The sequence below is a fragment of the Dryobates pubescens genome, chromosome 1 (assembly GCF_014839835.1).
Source record: "Dryobates pubescens isolate bDryPub1 chromosome 1, bDryPub1.pri, whole genome shotgun sequence".
Classification (NCBI taxonomy): domain Eukaryota; kingdom Metazoa; phylum Chordata; class Aves; order Piciformes; family Picidae; genus Dryobates; species Dryobates pubescens.
Genome location: NC_071612.1, coordinates 62,797,529 through 62,822,605, shown reverse-complemented (window position 1 = coordinate 62,822,605; position 25,077 = coordinate 62,797,529). Strand labels below are relative to the sequence as shown.

General features: G+C 48.6%; 1 protein-coding gene across 1 annotated transcript; it reads left to right on the top strand.

Moving 5' to 3' along the window:
• The first annotated feature begins 7,314 nt into the window (after positions 1–7,314).
• On the top strand, positions 7,315–15,448 carry ALAS1 (5'-aminolevulinate synthase 1). The gene is made up of 10 exons (XM_009906282.2): positions 7,315–7,546; positions 8,434–8,640; positions 9,634–9,789; positions 9,876–10,098; positions 10,576–10,760; positions 11,352–11,531; positions 11,723–11,887; positions 13,668–13,936; positions 14,405–14,567; positions 15,131–15,448. Exons 1-10 carry the CDS (start codon positions 7,345–7,347, stop codon positions 15,289–15,291), a joined length of 1,911 nt encoding a protein of 636 aa, XP_009904584.2. The 5' UTR covers positions 7,315–7,344; the 3' UTR covers positions 15,292–15,448.
• Positions 15,449–25,077: the final 9,629 nt, after the last annotated feature.

Below are 25,077 nucleotides of genomic sequence, written 5' to 3'. Positions count from 1 at the left end.
GACCTTATTACTCTCTACAACTACCTGAAGGGAGGTTGTAGACAGATGGATGTTGGTCTCGTCTCCCAGGCAGCCAGTACCAGGACAAGAGGACACAGTCTCAGGCTGTGCCAGGGGAGGTTCAGGCTAGATGTTAGGAAAAAGTTCTATACAGAAAGAGTGATTGCCCATTGGAATGGGCTGCCTGGGGAGGTGGTGGAGTCACCATCATTGGTGGTTTTCAGGAGAAGACTTGATGGGGTGCTTGGTGCCGTGGGTTAGTTGTTTGGGTGGTGTTGGATTGGTTGATGTGTTGGACGCGATGATCTTGAAGGTCTCTTCCAACCTGGTTTATTCTATGTATTCTATGTATTCCTTTGGTCAGCTGGGGTCATCCTGTCCCAACTTCTTGTGCACCCCCAGCCTTCTTGCTGCCAGGGCAGTGTGAGAAACAGAAAAGGCCTTGGTGCTTGGTACTGTTCAGCAATGACTAAAACATCCCTGTGTTGTCAACTCTGTTTTCATCACAAATCCAAAACTCAGCCCCATACAAGCTGCTATGAGGAAAATTAACTCTATCCCAGGCAAAACCAGTACACTTACAGAGTGAGAGAAGAGAGCACTTGGTGCCATAGTTTAGTCATGAGGTCTGTGATGACAGGTTGGACTTGATGGCCTTTGAGGTCTCTTCCAACCTTGGTGATTCTGTGAGAGAGAACAAGGCATGCCCATTTCTAGCCACATCCTGCTTCACAGAAAAGTCCCAGCACTGACATTAAGAGACAGCCCATAGGTTCCAGCACAGCATTTTTCACTACTGTGGATCAAGTTCTTGTTTTCAAGGACTTTTACACTACTGTTTTTGCTCTGACTTCTATATTCCTGCCAATGCCCACAACTAATGCAGACATGAGGTCACCAGAGCTGCCTAGTGTAGCAAAGGTACTTTACTATGTAAACATGACTTGAATGTCTCTCTGGTCCTGGAGTGTTTAAATTCAGATGAAGAACAGACACTCACTTCTTTCCTCTGTCTTCCCATGTAGAGAGGAGCAGGCTACCTACTTAATTTCTGTCTGGAAACTCCATTTTCAGAGAGCTCTGACTCAAGAACTAAGTTCTTTCCCCCAAACTCTGATACCTTCATACAGGAAGCACTCAGGTTCACCTTATCTAAGGTATTTCTGCTCCCTGCCAACTACATAGAGAGTTCAAGCTCTTAAACTGGATGTAGAAGGTGGTGTCTCTGTCATGAAGAGAGATGAGGGCTTAGATATGCAAGAAAAATTACAGCAATAATCCTAACTAAAAATGCACTGCTTGGAGCCTACTGGTTCTTTCTGACAGGAGGAAAACTGTGTGAGAGAGGAACAAACAAGGATGTGAATGCAAATCATTGCAAGTGTGGCAAAGCTCAGTACCTGAAAGGATTCATGTATCATTTCCTGCCATGTGCTGCACAAAACAAGACAAACTCGAGGCTGCAAGATGACATAGAAAGATTATAGTGTGATTTTCCACATCTGAAGCAACTGGATGTCAAGGAGATATTCTGGAATTAGGGTAAACCACTGCTGGATGTGTTCATCAGACAGGCTGTAGGCCACAGCAGCCCCAGTGTGGGAGGGATGCCCTTCAGCAGAAGGGCAGGGTACCTCGTATGAAGGCAGCAACATCTTCTGCTGTCTCCACTGACCCTGATTCATGCCCCTGTAATGGGACTTAGAATGGAATAGAATAGAATTAACCAGGTTGGAAGAGACCTTTGAGATCATCAAGTCCAACCCATCATCCAACACTATCTAATCAACTAAACCATGCAACCAAGCACCCCATCCCGTCTCTTCCTAAACACCTCCAGGGATGGTGACTCCACCACCTCCCTGGGCAGCACATTCCAATGGCCAATAACTCTTTCTATGAAGAACCTCTTCCTAACATCCAGCCTAAACCTCCCCTGGCACAGCTTGAGACTGTGTCCTCTTGTTCCAGTGCTGGTTGCCTGGGAGAAGAGACCAATCCCCACCTGGCTACAACCTCCCTTCAGGTAGTTGTAGAGAGCAATAAGGTCTCTCCTGAGCCTCCTCTTCTCCAGGCTAAGCAACCTCAGCTCCTTCAGCCTCTCCTCACAGGGCTGTGCTCCAAAGCCCTCCCCAGCTTTGTTGCAAGAGAACAAACTCCTCTGTATCAGTGGGCAGCACCTGTGGCCTGGCTTACAGGCAAAAGTGTCCTGCCCCAACACCCTTCTGAAGATACCCTGGCAGTTCAGGAATTCTAGATCTCCATTACACTGGGGAGAAAAACAACTTGGTGCTTGCTATGAGATGGGGTAAGAAGCCTGCCTAGCCTGTGTCTGTGAAGGAGGGGTGCTGCCCAGTGACTCTGCAGCGGGGCACATGTGCCTCAGCATTCAGCAGTTCTTCCACCTTGGTCAAATTCTCTCTTGAGAGGGTCCTATAAAGAAATGAGATTTCCTGTTCTGACATGTAAGGATGACACTGGATCCAAATGAGGAAAATCTGCTGAAGAAATTTAGCATGGGCAGAATTTTTCACTGTCTGGCCATTATCACAAGATTCAAATTTTGCCTTAAAAGGTAAACTAAGTTCTATCTAAGAGCTGCTGGTCTCAGGACTGGAGGTGGAAGTTCTCAGATCTAAGCCTGGAATTTAAGCCTGGATTAAATCCAGATGTCAGGATCCCATCCACTCCCTTGGAAAATTCAGATCTCGATATAGACAGTGGCCTGTGCATGGGGAGAAGGAATTGTTTTTCTGGCTTGCTCTCTCATGACATTGGCTGGGTGGGAAAAAATTAGGAATATGCACAGTTCTGACTTCAGAAGTGGGCAAAAGGGATTAAATGTTGCTAGTGTTGTCCAGGCTGAGCGCAGAGGCATTTCTGACTCTTGCTTTTCTCCTAAAGTACCTAAATGTTCTCTTAAAAGCATAAAATTCACTAAAATTCCAAGAGCTGACAGATGTGAGGCTGGATGAAAGCTACAAACCTTTGACTCAAATTCTGTTTCCAAGAATACTGGACAAACCATACCTGAAAGAGGGATGGGAGAGAAGCATGGAAGGTAACTTATACCTGAGGCTATGTGGTGAACTGGTAACATGGAAAGAGACTCCTCAGCAGCAGCTCTTTCCAGACACCTACAGAACTCAACTTCACCCTGTGGCAGGGGATATTCCCCCCCATCAATTTCTGTGCGAGAAGCACTTTTTACAGCTTCCCATCCACCTCCTAAATTGCTAGAATGTAACCTTTTTTTTTCCCCTCTTGCAACTTATTTAGCAAAGAAATGAGCAAATCATCAGAATGGAATGGGCTTTAGAAAACTAAAATCAGGAGAGGCTCTCAGGGTAGTGGCATCTTCCTGTTCCTTGCCACTGTGTCACACGGGCCTCCCAGGCAGACCTGCTTCCTCTGCTAAATCCATCTGGTGCACAGCATCTCAGGTGCCAATGTCAAAACTCAGTCATGGCTAGGAGCTACCCACATTCTGACATAAACTTGGGCATGGCCAACTCAACAAGTATTTTTCTCACACCAGTGCTATCCCCTCAGCTTAAGTCCTTTTCTTTTTTTATTACAGGCTACTCTGCCCTTTACATACTCACAGGCAGACATTCCTTCTCCCCTGCCCATCACACCTCCATGCCATGTCTCTCCAGACAGGCTACAGAAGCCTGCTTTCTCCTTCAGCATAGGCTCCCAATTCCCTGTGGGCTGCTAAGGTACTGCCCTTATCTCACAGTCTGAAGTTCTCCTTCTGCACTGTGGCAAAGAGCATTTGCCTGGCACTTCATGCTAGTTTCTCCTGAGCCCTGTAGGAAGATGGTAATACATTGCCACAATTAACATCTTTAAATACTATTTAATTAATCCACTGAAGCCCTAAGAAATTTTAATTAATTGCAGCTTTATTAGTATTTACTTCACCTTCAACATGTAAGCTCTGGCTGGCAGAATTTCCAAAGGGAGGGAGCTGGCAGAGCAGTTGACAAGACACCCTTTGTCCCCGACTTTTCCTCACTCTGTTGGTCCCAGAGCTCACAGCCATCTCTGTACAAGGACAAGGACAAGTTCCTTCAGCAGCTCTCCAAGATGAGGGTCAAGTTAATGTCATTCCATTGCTATTTAACTCTGCACAATTCCTGCCATCTACAAGGTTAGGTAAATTCACCACAACCAAGCTCTGAAGAAAGGTTATCAAGAGGTCTGATCAAGAGCACAGATTGCAAGGAAGACTGACAAGACAGATGAGAGTTCTGCTCCACATGGAAGCCTCCATATCATAGCCAAGGTTGCTGTACCTCAGCTGCCAACCTTGAAAGATGTTTGTGTAAAAAGCAGATGCTTTTCAGGCTTCAGACTCCACATCCAATTCTGAACACAGAACCAGGAGTTTCTGAAGTCCATCAGCAAAGCAAACTAATGTAAGTCATCTCTCAGCCTTGCAACATGGCGAGATATTGCTGTTAAGATTGTCAGGATGAAGAAAGATTATCAGATTTTTGTGGCAGGTGTCCAGGCAGAAGAGCTCTGCAGCCTGTTGCAATACTCTGCCAGTACATTTGCACACTACTTTGCTCTGGTGCCTCTTACAACAAAATATATGCCACCTGTTACCTTGAGTTAAAGACCATGGTCAATTAATAAAGGAAAAACAGGAGGAGGAACAATAGTTGGTCTCTTCTCCCAGGGAGCCAGTACCAGAACAAGAGGACACAGTCTCAGGCTGCACCAGGGGAGGTTTAGGTTGGGAAGAAGTTCTATACAGAGAGAGTGATTGCCCATTGGAATGGGCTGCCTGGGGAGGTGGTGGAGTCATCATCATTGGAGGTGTTCAGGAGGAGACTTGATGGGGTGCTTGGTGCCATGGGTTAGTTGTTTAGGTGGTGTTGGATTGGTTGAGGGGTTGGACATGATGATCTTGGAGGTCTTTTCCAACCTGTTTTTTTATTATTATTATTAGTCAGCATGCTCTGAATCAAGCACATAGGACTTCATTCCTGTTGTTAAAACCAAAATGAATCCAAGGAGCATGGGAGTAATCCCTTAGGTTTAGATACATCACTTTCTGCTCTAAGGACACTGGTCAGGTATTTATATGACAGAATGTGCCATGGTTCCTCATTTTTTTAAACTAACTGATGTGATACAAAGCATCATCAAAGTAGGGAATCAAGTGTTGATGGTCAGGGGAATGGGGATAGCAGTGATCTGAAACACAGATCAGCTATCTTTAAACTTCATGTGGTAATAAGCTATTGTATTTTGCAAAATGCAAATATTAGTGGCATGTAACTGAAAGCCTGTTGTGAAGAGCACTTTTCATGTGCAAGCTGAAGTCATAACGTGAAGCACTGCTCTCACATTCCTAAATGACCAAGACTTTTGTTATCAGAACTGCTACACAGACTCAGGTCAAACACCATAACCTTAATCATTTATTTAACAAACAAGACTATCTAGCTTAACAATGCCCACTAATGAAGGACTGCTTCTTACTGACAATTTCTACACCACATTGCTGGAATAATTAATTGAATTGTTTAAGATCTAAGCACCTAGACTTATTACACAATATTGTCTTTAATTCCTAATAAGCAGGAAGTGAACTGTGTTTAAAGCCCTACTAAAACCCAAATTCCATGCCCTGCTTTGTCAAGTCCTATCTGCTTTTTGCAGGGGCCCCTCAAGGAGTACATGAGGGCAGAAGTCCCGTTTCCTACCTCAGAGCTTAGCATTGTGCTGGAGTTTAAGGCTGCCTTCCTCTTGATCTACTTATTCAGATCATAAAGTCTGTACACTGCAGCCAGCACCCTCAAAGTGAGTCAGAAATGAAAAGAGAAGGGTCAGGCAACTATCCCACTGGTCTTCCCCCGGCTCCCTAACAGAAGGGTTATCTAAAGATTAATTTGCAACAGGCAAATGCTGTCTAATACTTTCTACTCTACTAAGTGGTTTCTAATACAAAACTAAGTTCAGCAACCACAGTTCTAAGTAGGTTTCGCATTTCCCTAATCACTCCATTACACCTTCTAGTAATTACAAGTGACTACATGCAAGACACAAGTAGGAGCAAACTTTAAAAGAGCTCTCCTCAAAACACCACACCTGTTACAAAAATCACTTCTGCCTCCAAGTGCCTGAGCCAGGTTTTGGTTTGGCTGAGGCAAGGCTGAGAGAGAGGCAGCTCTCTGCCCAAATCCTGTCTTCCATGAAATCACTGTTTCGCAAGATGAGGAAAAAAATGCGTCAGCACCGTTCCTCTCCGCTCTTTCCACACTTCAGCAGTCAGTATGTGCTCACAGGGATTACTGCTACTGTAGCTCGGATGACCAGATATATAAGGACAGCTCCTTTTGTCACTACCCACCTGTAAATATTCTTTTAAACAAATAAACCTTAATACCCACTGCAAACCAGAGGATCCAGGGTTTTTACTTGCTGTTGTCATTCTCACAAGAGCAGGATCTCCAACCCCTGGGGCAACGGCGACACGCTTCAACAACACAGCAGTGGAAGCCTGACCCTTCACCGACAGAGAAACTGTTTGACTCACACAGGCTGCAGGCAAAATGAGAGGGGTTCGGGATCCCACTGTCACCAGTGAGACCAGCCGGTGCTCTCCGAGGCCCTGTGCAGAACCTGCAGAGAGCCAGGCGTGTTTAGGAAGCAGGTTCTCCCCGCAGAGCTGACTCAGAGCTCCTGTTTTCCAGTGAACAGCCACACCAGGGGGCCCCAGAGCCACTGTCCTGCGAGTAAGGACTCCGACACTTCTGGGAAACACGCTTGGGATAGCTTGGGGCTGAGAGGAAGCCCAGAGCAGCACAACTACCTGCCTCTTCCTGCCCCTACTGCGGGGCATCTCCTCACACACAGTCCCAGCAGCTATTCAGGTCCCCTCTGTGCCCTCACGATGCCCCGGGAGCGGCCCAACATCCCTCCGTGCCCTCAGGACTCCTCCATCCCCTCACGGCACGCCGGGAGCCGCCTAAGCCCCCTCCAGCCCCTTACAACGCCCCGGGAGCCTCTCCAACCCTGCGAGGGCAGCCCGGCTGCATCCTTTCACGGCAGCCCCGGCACTCCTCTGACCACTCACAAAAACCCGGGGCGCCGCTGCAGTCCCTCCATACCCTCCGAGCACCCCCGCAGGCACCAGCGGCCCCACGCAGCCCGTTCCGCGCCTGCGCAGCGTGGCGGCGAGGCAGCGGCAGCGCGCCTGCGCGCTCCCCGGCTGGGCTATATAGGCAGCGGCGGAGGGGCCGGGGCCGGGTGCGTGTCCTCTGTCGGGGTCTCGCTTCCTCGTTCCTTGGTGACGGCCTGTCGAGCGTCCTTCAGGCGGCGAGGATGGAGGCGGTGGTGCGGCGCTGCCCGTTCCTGGCCCGCGTCTCGCAGGCCTTCCTGCAGAAGGCAGGGCCCTCCCTGCTCCTCTACGCCCAGCACTGCCCCCGCATGATGGAGGCAGCGCCCCCGGCCACCACCCGCACGCTGGCCACGTCCGCAGCCCGCGGGCAGCAAGCGGAGGAGGAGACCCCCGCGACCCGGCGGGGTGAGTACGGCCGGAGGCTGGGGTGGGCGGTGGGGCGCCGGGCCGGGTCACGGGGAGGTGTCCTGAGGACAGACATAGTCACCTTTGTATACAGCGATCAGATATAGGAGGAAGCTTCTGGAATAGGCAGCTTCGAGAGAAGGGTTGCTCAATGCTTTAAATGTCTCTGGTAATTAAACGTGGGCACAAGTAAGAAACTGGCCTGCTTGGTTGCCCTGCAGCCGGCTCTGGCTGGGGATCCGGAATCATAGAGCTGGGGCCTCTGCCACCTTCACCCGCCAACATCCCCTGGGATTCTCACCCTGCTTCTCGGGGGAATCACAGGATGTTAAGAGCTGGAAGGCACCTCCTGAGATCGAGTCCAACTGCCCTGCCAGAGCAGGATCACCTAAGGCAGGTCACACAGGAACACATCCAGGCAGGTTTTGAACGTCTCCAGACAAGGAGACTCCACAACCTCTCTGGGCAGCCTGTTCCACTGCTCTTTCATCCTCATTGTAGAGAAGTGCCTCTTCCTGTTGAAGTGGAACCTCCTGTGTTCTAGTTTGTACCTGCTGTACCTTGCCCTATCACTGAGCACCACTGAAAAGAGACTGGCAGCAGAGGAATGACTAGTGGCTGAGGGTAGTCTAACTCTAGAAGAGAAAATCTCTTCTTTGGGAGCAAAAGCAAGATACTGGGTTTTTCCCTCAGAAGGTACATCTAGCATCTTAAATCAGATGCCCCATGGGTGTTACTGGGATTTCCTGCTTGTATAAGTGATGTATAATGTAATTGCTCAATTGCTGTACGGCTTATGTCAAATTAATTGTGAAGGTAATGGATGGAAAACCTTAAGACAGTGTACAAAAATGATGAAGCTGATGCTTTCCCTTTTCTGCCCTCAGAGGTCAAAAATGCCAAAGAGGTAGCCCAACAAAGCACAGATGGAACCCAGCCACCTACTGGCCACCCACCTGCTAGTACTAGCCACGGCTCTGCTACCAAATGCCCATTCCTGGCAGCTCAGATGAATCACAAGAACAGTAATGTCTTCTGCAAAGCTAGCCTAGAGCTCCAGGAGGATGTGCAGGAAATGCAGGTGGACAGGAAAGGTATGTATTGTGTGTGCTGAAGTGTTGGTGCCTCCCCAGAACTTCTGGTGCCTGACTTGGCCCTGTAGTATGACAAGTCTAACAGTCACCACTTAAATGATGTAGGTAGGATTATGGGAGACTGCAATAAAAAGCTGTTGCAGAATGTAGGTGTCAAGGGCATACCTACAGTATTGTGGAGTGTTTCCTCTGGGTGAGTTTGGTGTGGGAATACCATGTGCTGTAGTTCGGTGTGCTAGGTCTGGATGTGTGACTCAAGCTGTTCTGCTCACACCCAAAGTGGATGCTGAGAACTGAAGAAAGCTTTACCAGAGTGCTGATACAGATGAAGGTGGTATATCCAGAGGTGGAAAAAACTGGGTTGTAGTGCTAAGCAAGTACAAGCATAAATCCAACCAGGAAAAGAAGAAGTGGGAATATTTCTTTGTTTATGGGACTGAAGGGTGTTGTCTGGCTTACAGTCCTGATAAGGAAGGGCTGTCCTTCAAAGGAAGGAACTTTTTTTCACTGGTACCAGTAAAGCCTTGCCTGTCTGTCTCAGGAAGCATATTTGTACTGATGTTTATTTTCTGTGGAATGTTTTTTTGTTTAAGAAAATAAACATCTGTGCTAATAGAACAAAACACTGGGACCGAAAAGGAAGCAGCTGACTAGAATTTCTGCCTTCAGTTAGGTGTGTGCCAGCTCTTTCAGATAAATGCTTTAGCTGTATGGAGGGGTTTTTATGAGTCATGGGGAACCCAATGTGTTGTAAGGAAAATACATGTTGTAACCAGTGTACATGTGGTTAATCAGTAGGGCTCTCCTTTTGTCTTACATGATGCAAAATTGTAGGCAAATAGTTGATCCTATCAGAGAGATGTGGATTGCAGCACTTGCTTCCTGAAGAAGGAAGAGTTAAAGTTGCTTGAAATATTTGCTATGCTGAATTCAACTTAACCAGTCAGAAACAAAACAAAGTAAATCCTCTGGAATACATCACAATGCCTGCAGGTACAGAATTTGCCAAAATACCAACTACTGCCACAGCAAGGAGCACTGAGTTGGAGGGAGAAGAGAGGAGCGACTTGCTCAAGAAGTTTAAGGACATTGTGCTGAAGCAACGACCAGAAAGTGTCTCTCATCTGCTTCAGGACAACTTGCCAAAATGTAAGGTGGTCTGGCTGAGCCCCCCCCTCACAGGCCTCATCTCTTGTGATTGTTTCCTGTGTGCTTAAGTCTGTGTCTTGTTCCAGCTGTATCCACCTTCCAGTACGATCAGTTCTTTGAGAAGAAGATTGATGAAAAGAAGAAGGATCACACCTACCGAGTGTTCAAAACGGTGAACAGGAAGGCACAGATCTTCCCCATGGCAGATGACTACACTGATTCTCTGATCACCAAGAAAGAGGTGTCTGTCTGGTGCAGCAATGATTACCTGGGGATGAGCCGTCACCCTCGTGTGTGTGCAGCAGTTATGTGAGTAGTGCCATATTAAGAGGCAGTTTCAAGCTGTAGTGCCCCACAGAAACTTTTGTGCAGAGGCTTCTGAAGAATTGCTTTCTGTACTTTGCCCCATAAGATGCTTCTGATATTCTTCTTGGTAGATAATTAAGCTTATTCAGCTCTCCTCCTGAGCTCGAGTAGGTAATGAAGCTCCAGGGCTGCACTGCCTCTGTCAGTCACTGGCCCTGCTCCTTGGGTTTTCTTTAGAAGCCCTCAAATGTTACCAGATAAACTGGATGGTATATTGCAGCTGTACTTGGTAACTGCTTTCTTAGCTTACTCTGCATCCCCAAGTTGTGCAGGCTGCTCAAAGACCTCAAACCTAACAGCTGCATGTGGCAGCCAGTCCCTTTGTAGCACAATGCTGCTGATGCAGTAGAATGTTTTCAGCAATGATGCTTCACTCTTGTCATGCAGCAGTGCTAACACCTCTCTTTGGGCCCTCTGTAGGGATACACTAAAACAGCATGGTGCTGGAGCAGGAGGCACAAGAAATATTTCAGGAACAAGTAAATTTCATGTTGACTTGGAAAAAGAGCTGGCTGATCTTCATGGGAAAGATGCAGCACTGTTGTTCTCATCATGCTTTGTAGCCAATGACTCCACTCTCTTCACTCTAGCTAAAATGCTGCCAGGTGAGATCTCAAACCATAACCCCTATCCAACACAGAAACACAACCTTGCCCTAGGCAGATAGGAGTACATCTTACAAGTGGCTACCCGGAGTGAGGCTTTGTCCTTCTCAATCAGCAAAGTATGGCTGGGGTGGAGGGGTTTATGCCATATTCAAATTATGTTCAACTTGAGCAAATCCTAGTAGCAGCTTATAGAGACTGAGACTTAGGAACTGCAGAAGGAATTGGACAAAAGGCACAGAGTCTTTTGCCCTTGCATTTAAATGCCACTGGAAAGGCAGCAGGAATTCAGCATTCTCCCACCTGTGGGTGTGAACTTCTAACTTAAGTTAGAGTTAAATAAAAATATTAAGGACTTGGGGGGGGGAGGAAACAACTTACTTCCTTAAGCTCAAGTTGGTGTTAGTTTAAACACCTAAAATAAGCCTTAAATATTTGTTGCTTCGTGATCTGCAACTTGCTCTTTTAATTGAGAGCATTACTTTCTTCAGCCTGCTACACTTGGTGCCTGAACACTTCCCATACATCCAGGAATGCTGGAAACCAGTTAATGCTTTCTATGCTTGAATTGTAACTGGGCTGTTTCCTCAGGCTGTGAGATCTACTCTGATTCTGGAAACCATGCCTCCATGATCCAGGGGATCCGTAACAGCAGGGTGCCAAAACACATATTTCGACATAATGATGTCAACCACCTCCGAGAGCTCTTGAAGAAATCTGATCCATCTACCCCTAAAATTGTTGCATTTGAAACTGTCCACTCAATGGATGGTAAGTTGACATCAGATTCCTCTCTTTCCAGTGTGGTTAGTGCTCAAATCATCTGTATTTTAGGCCTAGAAGTGCACAGAGCTATAAGGACTTATACAAAATTAGTCTTCTGAAGTGTTTGGGGGTACCCCTGGTATTTTACCCAAGCTGTGTACAGAGAATCCTAAACTACTGGTCTCTTGGGTTCCTAGGTGCAGTCTGTCCTCTGGAAGAGCTGTGTGATGTGGCCCATGAGCATGGAGCAATCACTTTTGTGGATGAAGTGCATGCTGTGGGGCTGTATGGAGCTCGAGGTGGTGGCATAGGAGACCGGGATGGAATCATGCACAAGATGGACATCATCTCTGGAACGCTTGGTATGCATGGTCTGGCACTTCTACAGAAGCTAAGGCAGCAAAGCTGCTGAGCAGACAAAATTAAGTGGGTTAACTCTAAAATCAGTCTATTCAAATGAACCTGCTAAAGGCTGTTGGGGTTAAGGGTTTTCCAAAAAGCTCAGAGGATTTGGCTGTGCCCCACTGTTTGAAAAGCTTCTGTTAAGCTCCTTACACTGCCTCAGAAATCAGTTAAGTTAGCATTGGGCTTTTTCTTCAAACAAGCATATTACACAACTCCAGAATAAACTCAGGTGAGAATGCTAGTAGGGTAGTACTCTATATTTAGTAGTACTTAGTTCTTTTATGTGCAGTGGAGTGCTCCTAATCTAGAAACCTGAGATGTGGAGTTACGTAAAGAGATTTGGCAAGTACTGAAGCAACTGCTATTATCTGAGTAGAATACAGGCTTAGGAGTAAGTTTACTGCTGCAAACTGGAGAGTTGTTTAAATACCTTCCAAAATGTAAATAAAACTTACTAGGGAAGTTCCTGCCTTTGAGACTTAAATCTTGTTTCACCCTAAGAGAAACAAACGTTCACTAGCCACCCTGATGCTCTCTGCAGCTGTGTTCTGGTACCTGAACATTTGAAAGGGGGGGCCTTTTGTGTGCTCTTAGGAGCACAGGCTATTTATAGCATTTCTGGAACCAGATTATTTTAAATCTGCTGAGAGACTTAGTGTTGATCACTTGGAGTCACTACTGAAGTGTATGCTTGATGATTTGGCTTCTGAGATCTTCCTCAATCAACCTGAGCGTCTGAGAGTCCTGAACTGTCCTTGCTGTGTAATAACTAGATCCATGTTACCAGGATTGGCTTACAAAGCTGTAACATGTGCTGAGTAAATACAAGATTAGTGAGGAGGGCCTAGAGTTGTTGCCTGCCATGAATACAGTAAGTATGTAGTCACAACTCATTCCTTTGAGTGAAAGGTTACAGACCTTTAGTACCCTTCTCATGGGTGGAAGGAAGAAGCTTGATTGCCTCTGGGAGAGGACACAGTCTCAAGCTGCATCAGGAGAGGTTTGGGCTGGATGTTAGGAAGAGGTTCATTTCAGTTGGTTTAAATTGAATAGAATAAACTAGGTTGGAAGAGACCTTCAAGATCGAGCCCAACCTGTCCTCCAACACCACCTAATCAACTAAACCATGGCACCAAGCACCCTATCAAGTCTCCTCCTAAACACCTCCAATGATGGTTACTCCACCACCTCCCTGAGCAGCCCATTCCAATGGGCAATCACTCTGAAGAATTTCTTTCTAACATCCAGTCTGAACCTCCCCTGGCACAGCTTGAGACTGCATCCTCTTGTTCTGGTGCTGGTTGCCTGGGAGTAGAGATCAGCCCTGCCTGTTTACAACCTCCCTTCAGGTAGTTGTAGAGAGCAATAAGGTTTCCCCTGAGCCTCTTCTCCAGGCTGAACAACCCCAGCTCCCTCAGCCTCTCCTCATAGCACTGTGTTCCAAACCCCTCCCCAGCTTTGTTACCCTTCTCTGGACATGTTCTAGCAAGTCAACATCTTTCCTAAACTGAGGGGCCCAGAACTGGATACAGTACTCACAGAAGGAGTGATTGCCCATTGGGATGTGCTGCCCAGGTTGGTGGTTGAGTCCCCATCCCTGGAGGTGTTTAGGAAGAGACTTGGATGGGGTGCTTGGTGCCATGGTTTACTTGATTAGATAGTATTGGGTGATGGGTTGGCCTCAATGATCTCAAAGGTCTCTTCAAACCTGGTTTATTCTATTCTTTCTTTTCCCAGGCAAAGCATTTGGTTGTGTAGGAGGATACATCTCCAGTACAAGCTCTCTGATAGACACCATTCGTTCCTATGCTGCTGGCTTTATTTTCACCACCTCCCTGCCACCCATGCTCCTCGCTGGCGCCCTGGAATCTGTCCGAACCCTGAAGAGCGCCGAGGGGCAAGTTCTGAGGCGCCAGCACCAACGCAACGTGAAGCTTATGAGACAGATGCTGATGGATGCAGGGCTTCCTGTGGTGCACTGCCCCAGTCACATCATTCCTGTAAGGGTGAGTACTTGTGGTGCTGTTAACAAGGGACAGCCGTGCCTGTTTCCACATCCATGGCAACGCTACACTTTCAGGTATTAGTTTTGAACTTTGGGAATGTTAGCTGTGCTAGGAGTCTGCCTTTAGCTGACCTCAGCTTGCTATAAATGTTGTGAAGCAGGAGGACAATGTTTGAAACCCACAGCCTAGCAGTATACAGAAAGGCAGGAAGACTGGCAACAAGCTAGGGAAGAATTTGGGTATCAAGAGCTACCTGCCTAGGTTTATGCTTGGAGAGGGGCCTACAGCACAAACTTAGCTCTCTCCTGCTGTATGTGCTACTTAAAGTAGCACAAGGAAGACTCACTAGTCCTAGGATTCCTGTGGCCAGTGAAGTTGTGCTGACAGCTTTGCCACTGTGCACATTTTGGTTGTTTTGGGGTTTTGTTTGTTGTGGGGGTTTTTGTAATTCACAATCTTGAACTTCAGGTTGCAGATGCTGCTAAAAATACAGAGATCTGTGACAAGCTGATGAGCCAGCACAGCATCTATGTCCAAGCAATCAACTACCCCACAGTTCCCCGTGGAGAAGAACTGCTCCGTATTGCCCCTACACCTCACCACACCCCGCAGATGATGAGTTATTTTCTTGGTGAGTGGATCCTTGCATCAGTGCAATGAAAATACTGGGCTGACTGCAGTCTCTGTACTGAAGCTGAGACCAGGAAGTACTTCAGTTTCAGATGTCACTAGATGGACAGTGTCTTCCCACTTCAGCACATAGTTCTGCACTGAGCATGCTTTGAGCATGACATGTGAAGGCCAGTGCACTATGGCCTAGAACAGATTGTGCATGAGCAGTGCAGTCCTGTACTCAACCAGTACTGTCACAGCCACCTCTGCTGGGGCTCTACTCATGCACTGTCCAAACTGATCTTCACTTGTTACATGGGGGGCGCCAAAGAAATCTGCCCTTCTTGGCTGAGCTGTTAACCTGTCTTAGACATTGATCTCTCCAGCAAAAGTAACTATTGAATCCTGTCAAAGGTAGTATGAGGATAGCTGAGACTTAGCTTCAGTCCAGTAACTTGTCACAGTGAATTCCTGTTATCCCTCATTGGCTAGGAGAATAGGTATGTGAGTATTTCTGCTGCTTCTCTAAAGCAACCTCCTGTCTTAAGCTTTGATCTGAATGAACTTTTCTGTTCCTAACAGAAAAACTGCTGGCTACATGGAAGGATGTTGGGCTGGAGCTGAAACCACATTCATCAGCTGAATGCAACTTCTGTAGAAGACCCCTACATTTTGAAGTGATGAGTGAAAGGGAAAGATCCTACTTCAGTGGCATGAGCAAACTAGTATCTGTCAGTGCATGAAAGTACTGCTGTGAGCTGTACTCCTGTCTAGTTCCAGTACCCAGTCAGTAATATTTTTAAATTGCTTAAGTATTTTAATCATAGTTTAAGCATTAAGCTCTGAAAATAAATTTCTAGAGCCATGATGCCCACTTGTGCTTGTTTGTTTCTCTGTTTATCTTCTCTCAGTGGAACTTGAAGTGTCAGTGGTTGGAATAAAAAGTCTGCAGCTTACTGCCCTTCAGCTGGAGTACTGTCTCCTCACTGAGCATGTGCCAAAACCTGGTCTGCTACAAGGGCTGGGTTTATTTCTGATGAGGAAAATTGGTAGTTGTAGCTCCTCCTGAGCTTACCTGAAAGCTCTTAAAGGTGTAGCTCTAGTACCACGTGTGCTGAAAGCACATGCTGCTGCAGAAATGCTGTGTGATAAGCTTTCACCCATGGTTCTGGAGGCAGGCATTTAGAATCTACTCTTGCAGATGCTGTCTCCCTCTACTGCCACATTCTTCTTTTGCCCACAAACATTTGTGCTGTGGTCTTTAGTGTGGTGCTCACTACTGAGGGAAAGTAGTGCTAGGGGGATTTACTGAGCGATGTTTTCTGTCAGTCACAAAACCAATGTGGCAGGGTGCTGGAGTGGCTGGGGAAGGAGGGCATGTTTAACACTACAGGTGCTAAAAACAAGTTGCCTCTGGCTATGTTGCTTCAAGCCTGCATGATCAGCTCTCCAGTGCACAGTGTAAATGCTGCTTCTTAGTAAAACACTCTAATAGGTCTCAGACAGCAGTCCTTGTAAGAGGATGCACTTTGGCCACAGCAACAGGCTACAGGCTGGGGTCAGAGTGGCTGGAGAGCTGCCAGAGAGAGGAGCTGGGGGTGCTGATTGACAGCTGCCTAAACATGAACCAGCAGTGTGCCCAGGTGGCCAAGAGGGCCAATGGCATCCTGGCCTGTATTAGGAATAGTGTGGCCAGCAGGAGCAGGGAAGTCATTGTGCCCCTGTGCTCTGCATTGGTTAGGCCACACCTTGAGTCCTGTGTCCAGTTCTGGGCCCCTCAGGTTAGAAAGGACATTGAGACACTTGAAGGTGTCCAGAGAAGGGCAGCAAGGCTGGGGAGAGGCCTTGAGCACAGCCCTGTGAGGAGAGGCTGAGGGAGCTGGGATTGTTTAGCCTGGAGAAGAGGAGGCTCAGGGCTGACCTCATTGCTCTCCACAACTACCTGAAGGGTGGTTGTAGCCAGGAAGAGGTCGGTCTCTTCTCCCAGGCAACCAGCCCCAGAACAAGGGGACACAGTCTCAAGCTGTGCCAGGGGAGGTTTAGACTCGAGGTGAGGAGAAAGTTCTTTGCCGAGAGAGTCGTTCACCAGTGGAATGTGCTGCCCAGGGAGGTGGTGGAGTCACCATCCCTGGAGGTGTTCAAGAGGAGATTGGACGTGGCACTTGGTGCCATGGTCTAGTCATGAGGTCTGTGGAGACAGGTTGAACTCGATGATCCTCGAGGTCTCTTCCAACCTTAGTGATACTGTGGTGCTGTGATATCAGTGCTGCTTCCACCACACTCGGAAAACTTGGGCCTGTTGCCTAGTTGCCATGCTATCTATCACAGAATCACCAAGGTTGGAAAAGACCTCAAAAATCATCAAGTCCAACCTGCCACCACAGACCTCATGACTGTGAAGAGCAAGGGCATGCTTTGAACAGCAGAAACTAACTTTGTAGGTGTATATGTGTACTTGGAGATCAATATTGGCATAAAGGCAAGAGCAAAGCACTACACTGCTTGCTTCATGCACAACTAGTAACTGCTTCAGGCAAGCTTCCACAAGGCACTGAAGAGCTACTCTGTCCAGGTACTCTTAATTCCCATGTGTAGCAAGCCAATCTCCTAGCATTGTCTGTTGCTGTCCTGCTCACAGGCATGCTCAAGCTCGCTTTAGTAACTTGAGGGAGACAGAAGCCCAACTTATAATTATCATCTTCATCCCCTGGAAGTCATGAGTCTGTTTAGCATGTGCTGAAGCACACTGCTCTTCTCAGATGAATTCTTACTAAGATGTTTGACATCCCAGGCAGTCAAGCTACTTTTTCAAAGCTCTTTGCCAGGCAGTAGAGTGGCTGCTGCCTCAGTCCTGCACAGGTGTTGTGTGGGAGAGAAGGAAGCTCTCCACCGTCAGGCTATAGGATTAACCCGGTGATGTCGCACTGTTACTAAGCAAGGCAGCTCACAAACTGGCATGCTCAAACTCAGACTGTCAGAGGTGCAAGTGATTGCAGAGTTGGTGAAGTGGATTTGCTTTCAGATGTTGTGACATTATCCTGATCTTACTGAGGCAAGTTCAGTGCTACCCAAGGAGAAACACACCACTGCACCCTGCCTGCCTTACCATGAGCAGTTCATGGCCTAGGACTGGATGCATACACACCTCTTGAAGAGAGCTGTTAAAGTATCACAGTATAACCAAGGTTGGAAGAGACCCCAAGGATCATCAAGTCCAACCTGTCCCAACAGACCTCACAACTAGACCATGGCACCAAGTGCCACGTCCAATCTCCCTTGAACACCTCCAGGGACGGTGACTCCACCACCTCCCTGGGCAGCACATTCCAATGACGAACGACTCGCTCGGTGAAGAACTTTTTCCTCACCTCGAGTCTAAACCTCCCCTGGCACAGCTTGAGACTGTGTCCCCTTGTTCTGGTGCTGGTTGCCTGGGAGAAGAGACCAAGCCCTGTTCTGTGTCTTAGGCTCTATTACTACATTAACTGGAGCCACTATCAAGTGAAATCCACATCAGCCAAATCCAAATCCACATCAAGTGAGATCCTACATCAGCCTCTCCTACAACAGTGTCCCTAGCACCACAACGTGCCATTCCAAACTGCTGACGTGAGTGATGCACGTGTGGGATGGCAGCTCCTGCTGTGTGATACACAGCTGTGTGAACACAGCCTTTCTTCACTGAAAGCATTCAGGATTGGCCCAGTTCACGTTACATACCAGTTCATAAGCTAAACTTTTCCTCCTAGTTTTTAGAGCAACTACTTTACACTCTGAAAGCAGAGGAGAAAAAAAACAAGGCACAGAAAGGGCCCAGCTACCAGAAATTTCAAAAGCTATTCCTAATTGGTCACAGGAGAGAACTAAATCCCAAGATTCACAGCTAGCAACCTTTGAAATGACAGGAGCAGGACAAACCTTGGCACGTGGCAGTTGATACCTCCACACCAATTAACATCAGATGTGAGAAGTTCCCTTCAGTTCAGGTGCTGGCAAACAAGGCTGTGAAAGCAGAGCCAGCGTGGAGCCAGAGGCCAGCGAAAAATCCATCACTTCACTGCAAAAGAAGACAAATCCAGTGAGGCACACAGAGAAGGATACATTTCCCTCCCCCCAGTGAAAAGAACAAAGAATGGGGGGGGAAAAAAACCAACAGACACATATTGTTTCCCAGCAAACAAAGCTTCAATGGTGTGTTGCATAACTAGGGATGGTTACATAAACTTTACTTTGGTTTCTGGAAAAATAATAGAGGGAGTAATCAGTAAAAGATGTTTGAAGACTGAGACAAATGGTTGGTGGCAGAGTTAGCAAGTGAGAACACAGCTGTAAAGCCACTGCTAGCATTTGTCTGGGACAAAAATAATTCATGCACCACATAGCCCTAAACTCCCTAAACCCCTCCTCCATCTCTCAGCCTATTTGTACAATGGAGAAACCTCAGGCAGTACAGGGACAGCAACAGCATCCCAAGTGCAACGAGGGCCAAGTGCCCCCCACCTTGCTGGGAAGACATACCTGGAGGATGTTCTTCCTGCCGTGGTCAGGACTACATGCCAGGCTGTGGTGTCTTCCACCCCTTCACTCCCTCCTCCACCTGTCTGCAGCACGGTCCCACGGGGCAGAGATTGCTAATTAGCAAGCTGCTAGTGTTCAGAAAACTTTCAGGGCCTCAGTTTTCCACCCAGCCCCTTGCCATATGCTGTAGATGGTTGGAAATAACTCAGGAGTTCAGTCCAGAAGGAGGAAACCAGCATCATGAGCTCATGACCTTTGTGTCTTTAGGGAACTGAACTAAAAATAGCCCAACAGGCTGGGGTCAGCTTCTTCCACTAGCAGGACCTTGCTTCAGGAGAGGGAGGATGCTGTCCAAGCTGCTGGGCTGTTGCTGCTGCTGCCCCATGATGCAAGAAGCTTTCACTGGCCTTACCCAGCCCCAGTTGCCCCTTGCTGAAACAGAATCCTGCAGGGAAATAAACACCCTGAAAACCATTCCTAGCCTCTGCTTTTCCTCCTGCTGCTTTCAGCCATTAAAACCACCCTGTCTCCTAGCCAGCAATAGTAGTAGTAATAATAACAATAATAGGCACATCATCAACACCACCAAATTCACAGCTCTGGTATCCCTGGTGCCTTGCACCCATTTACTTTGGGGCACATCTCTCACACTGCACCTCTCCACCCCTGCTCCATCTCCCAGCAGTCTTGTTTGCCAGGGTTTCTTTCAAACCCATGCTCTACTCCTCTGAAAAATCCAGGCCAGCAGGAGCAGGGAAGTCATTCTGCCCCTGGACTCAGCACTGGTCAGGCCACACTTTGAGTATTGTGTCCAGTTCTGGGTCACTCAATTGAGACTCTTGAACGTGTCCAGAGAAGGGCAATGAGGCTGGGGAGAGGCCTTGAGCACAGCCCTGTGAGGAGAGGCTGAGGGAGCTGGGGTTGTTTAGTCTGGAGAAGAGGAGGCTCAGGGGAGACCTTATTGCTGTCTACAACTACCTGAAGGGAGGTTGTAGCCAGGTGGGGGTTGGTCTCTTCTCCCAGGCAACCAGCACCAGAACAAGAGGACACAGTCTCAAGCTGTCCCAGGGAAGCTGAGGCTCAAGGTGAGGAGAAAGTTCTTCCCAGAGAGAGTTGTTAGCCATGGGAATGTGCTGCCCAGGGAGGTGGAGGAGTCACCATCCCTGGAGGCGTTCAGGAGGGGATTGGATGTGGCACTTGGTGCCATGGTTTAGTAGTCATGAGGTGTTGGGTGACAGGTTGGACTTGATGATCTCTGAGGTCTTTTCCAACCTTGTTGATTCTATGATTCCTGCCATGAAGAGGACCACACAGCCCATGTCTGCTCCCCATGCCAGAGCTTTGAAAGCCCCATGAGCTCTGATATCTATAGGTCAGGGAATCTCCTGCCTGGTGCATTTCTCTCTGGATGTATTCAGACCCTGAAAGATCTTTCCTTTCCTGCTCCCACAAAGCAAACCCATGCACTACTCCTCTGAATAATCCAGGCTGAACTTCTACTCTCTGGGTGAGCCACCACCTCTTTTGGGCTCCAGGTAGACACAGACACGGGTCTCACCCTGAATATCAAATAACATCACAGATCTGAATCTTCTGCTTTTCTTTCTTTCACATCAGCCACACATCAGTCTGGGATTATGCCTGGAACTGAGACTTGCTTTTAGATAATATTTATAACATCAGCTCAGAATTAAACCATCAGGAATGGCTGCTCGTGCCCCTGCCTGGAGAGACAGACAGCAATGGGACAGACAAGGTGTGGTGATCCAGGCAGAAACAAGCTGCTAACACCAGGAAACATCCAAGAGGTCAGAGGTCTTAAGCCTTGCCCTTCATCACAGGGAGCAGGAGACAGCAACCAAGCCCCATGGTATGGGGTTTTTCCTGATCCCTAGTAGAGCCTGATCTGCTGCTGCTGCTCCCAGGGAGGTGCCAGGCTTTAAGGGCTGAGGAGAAGCCACCCTTCCCAAAGGCACACACACCCCAGCAAGAGACACTGCCATGAATCTCTGCCCTAGGTGAGGGCTTGCAGAGAGATGCTGCAGCCACCCTTCTGCACCCTGGTCGCACCAGCCCCAGCACAGGATCCCTCCCTCCACTACCTGGTTTGTCCACCTTGGCACAAAGCCCACTTCTTGGCAGGCATGGGGGGAGGCATGCAGAAGGAAGAGAGGGGACAATGCCCACACTTGTTACTCCCCAGGGAAGAGCAGCAGGGATCTCTTTGCAAAGGGGATTGCAAAGAGGTCTCCTGCCTCTGCCAGCAGCTGGCAGTTTGAGCAGACATCAGCCAGACTGCAGACAGTGCCAGCAGAAGGGATCAAAGCCTAATGCAAAGGTAGCTCCAGGCCCAGAGTTGCTAGCCCAGCACCACTATGACAGGTCTCCCCATTACTTAGGATGCTCTGTGCCCCAGCCACCCTCTACCCTGATCCCAAACCTTCATCATCCCTAGGCTCCTTCCTCCCCTCCCACACCCCCAGGCTTGCATAGTGCTGGACATACCCTCTTGGGTAAAAAACCTTCAACTCCTGACCTCCTTCATCCTCCTTCCTGCTGGCTACCACCACCAGGCAGGGCTTTGGACAGGGTGTGGAGCTCTTGAGAGGGTGAGGGCTCATATATCCCTTTCCCATGGACACCTGTGGTTTCAAAGCCCAGATGCCAGGCAGCTCTTTCAATTCACACAATCAGCTTACAGCCAGGTGTAACTCCTTTGCAAATCCTCCACGTCAGCTCTCAGGGAAGCAGAAGCTGAAGGAATTATCTCTTCTGGAATCTTGCCATTTGCACTTTTAAACCTGGGAATCCTACAGGGAAAAGCATCCTGCTCACATCCTTTCCCATGTGGCTCATCTGCCTTGGAGCCCACAAACCCTCACCAATGAGCCCTAAAATACCTGAGTGCTTGGCTGGCCACATCCACCTGCAGCTCCCTGCCCAGCTGGGCAAATGCTGTGATGGGGTGGCCTTGCACACATTCCCTGAGGTGATGCCACTATCTGCCAACCAAGCACAGTTTTCCCAAGCATTGCCTCAAACCCCAGAGCTTTTGGTAGCCAGCAGAACAGACCTTTTAAACTCAAACCTCAAAAAGCAAGAGAAGGGCCACTGATGTGTGTGCTGGGCGTAGGGACATGGGGAAGCAGCCAAGCTTCTGCAGGCTTTGATTTCCCCTGGGGATTGCTTGGTGCTGAGCTGGTTCTGGGTTGGTAATCCGCTTTCCAGAGAGAATCCAGCACATGCAGCCCTTGGGGCTCTGCCTACCAGCTGTCTGGCTCCTCCTGCACCACTGCAGCACGCTCCCATCCCACTCCATCTATTCTAGTGTACTGATTTTCCACAGTATTCACAGAGCCCCTCTCAGCTGGAGGACCTGCCCTGTCAGCACAGGCTGAGATTGTTGGAGTTGTTCAGCCTGGAGAAGAGAAGACTCTGGGAAGACCTTACTGGAAGATGAATACCTCAAAAGGGCCCAAGGAAAGCTGTAGTGCATGTAGTGACAGGACAAGGTGTAATGGCTTTAAACTGAAAGGTAGTAGATTTAGAGTGGATTTAAGGAAGAAGGTCTTCACTGGTATGGCTGCAAGGTTGGGCATCTTCAGGCCCCATTTCTGAAGCTTTCCAGCTGGGCACCTCTGAGATGTCCTTATAGTCTTTGTTGTCTTGTCACTGGATGCCGACTGTAAGGAACCATGATCCAAGCTGTTAAGGCCACTTGAACTAAGGGTTCACCTAAATACAATGAGCAGTGGCCAGTGTGTAAGAAGAAGCCTCTGCCAGGCACAGGAGGTGGCTGTCCTGGTTTTACTGGGGCAGAACCACAGGCCAGCCATGGGCTGCTGGCCATTAGCTGCCAGGAGAGCTGACTCAAGTTGCTCACAAGTCATTCCAGACCATAAACATCACACAGTATAAAGAGGGAAGTTTGCTGAGGAGAGAGGAGCTTTCTGCTTGAGCTCCTTGCTTGGACTCCTCCTGACCCTGTTTCTCCTCCCTCTGCTCTTGAAGACTGCTTTCCTGTTCAGTGTGGCTGCTGGACCTTTGCTGGGCTGAGAATAACTTCATGTACATTGTACTGACATCGATATCGTTCTGGTTATGCAGTTTAACCCACTGTCATTCCAACCTGTGGGGCTTCTTTCCTTTTCCCCAGCTCCACTGAGCTCATTTGGTGGTAGAGCAACTGCTGCAGTTTATCCCCAGACACAAACTAAATGTAGACAGTGGCCCAAGACAGGGAAAACCTTGAGCAAAAGCAGGAGGATTCCTTCAACCTTCTGCTTTTTGTAGTGCCATTGGAGTAGAGAGCTGGAGCATGCTGATGGCTCTTTCTGGAGAGCAGAAAGATAGATAGGAAGCTGCTCAGCAGGGGGGCTGCTGTGTCTTGCTCTTCTTCCTCTTCTCCTTCTCTTCTCCCTGGCTCCCCCTCCCTGGGCTACTGTCATGCATAAACAATAGCTTCAGTGGGAATAGTCCTTTTTCCTGGCACCTCCTGGCCCAAAGCAGCTGGGATTCCCTCACAGAATCACAGAATCATTGAGGCTGGAAAAGACCTCTGAGGTCATACACTCCAGCCTATGACCCAACAGCACAACATCAGCAAAACCATGTCACCAAGTGCCACATTCAATCTGTCCTTAAAGACCTCCAGTGATGCTGACTCCACCACCTCCCTGGGCTATCCATCCCAGTGCCTAATCAGCCTTTCTGTGAGGAAGTGCTTCCAAATATCCAACCTAAACCTCCCCTGGTGCAGCGTCAGACCATGCCCTCCTGTCCTGTCACAAGTTGCCTGGGAGAAGAGCCTGACCCCCACCTGACTACAACTTCCTTTTAGGTAGTTGTAGAGAATGATAAGGTCCCCTCTAAGTTTCCTCTTCTCCAGGCTGAACAACCCTGCTCCCTCAGCCTTTCCTTGTTGCCTCTCCCTCCAGCCCCCTCACCAGTCTCATCAACCCCTATCCTCTTGCTGTTATCCACCAGACTCCACTTTGTAGCTGTGCTCCTTTGCCCTCGAGCTAACAGCCTTACAACTCACATAGTGGCCCCATCAGGAGTTAGCCCCTGCCCTGGGCCACCAGATATACAGGCTGGGACAAGGAAGACATGGGAAGGGCAAGCAGGACTGTGGGGCTTAGGCTGAGGGCTATGCAGAGCCAGGCTGCCCTCAGCACCATGCTGTCTGCCTGCATCTGCACCCAGCCATTGACACCTGCACCAGATGAGGATGCAGGATTGCATGGGATGAGGTGGGACAGCAGGGCAGGAAGCAATGGATGGGATAGGGGGACAAGATGGGATAGTCTGAGGCAGAGGAGGACAAGATAGGATGGAAGACAGAGAATGGGATGGAGGATGGAGTGGGGTAGGATTGGATGGGGTGGGATGAGAGCCCATCTGGGGATTTGCAGCCTTTGGGCTGCTCCTGGCCAGCTCCCCTGGGGCCTTGCAGTTGTCCTTTAGCACAAGAAAGACTTTCACCTGGGGGTGGCTGTGCTGGCAAGGTGCAAAATGGAGGACACCCCTCACTCCCTGTCACTGTTTGGGCAAGCTTAAAAATTAGCAAGCACAGAAGGTGAGCAGGGTCTGAAGGAGAAGGGTGAAGAAGCTTGTCACACAGCGCTGGTAGTGTCAGCCCAGGACTGCTCCTGTTTAAATGCAGAGGGAGCTCCCTGGCACAGGGGTTGTTCCCTATGTACCAGCATCCTCCATCCTCATTTGGGCTTGGGGTGTTATTGGGGGTTTTTGTCTGTTTCCTAAACACTCTCTCCCCTCCCCCCCATTTATTTGCCTGTGTTTTCCAGCCACCTTCCCAATCATCAATCTCATGTTGGGCCCTGCCCTGGTGCAGAACTTCAAAGGCTCATTGAGCTTGTCTGACACCCAGGCTGTCCTGGTGCAGGGAGCTATTCCACTGGGAAACCTGCTCAGGACACCATAATAAATCAAAGGCTCTATCCAAATGGCAGCTGACATTCTCTGGGCAGAGAGCTGGCAGGTAGCAGCTC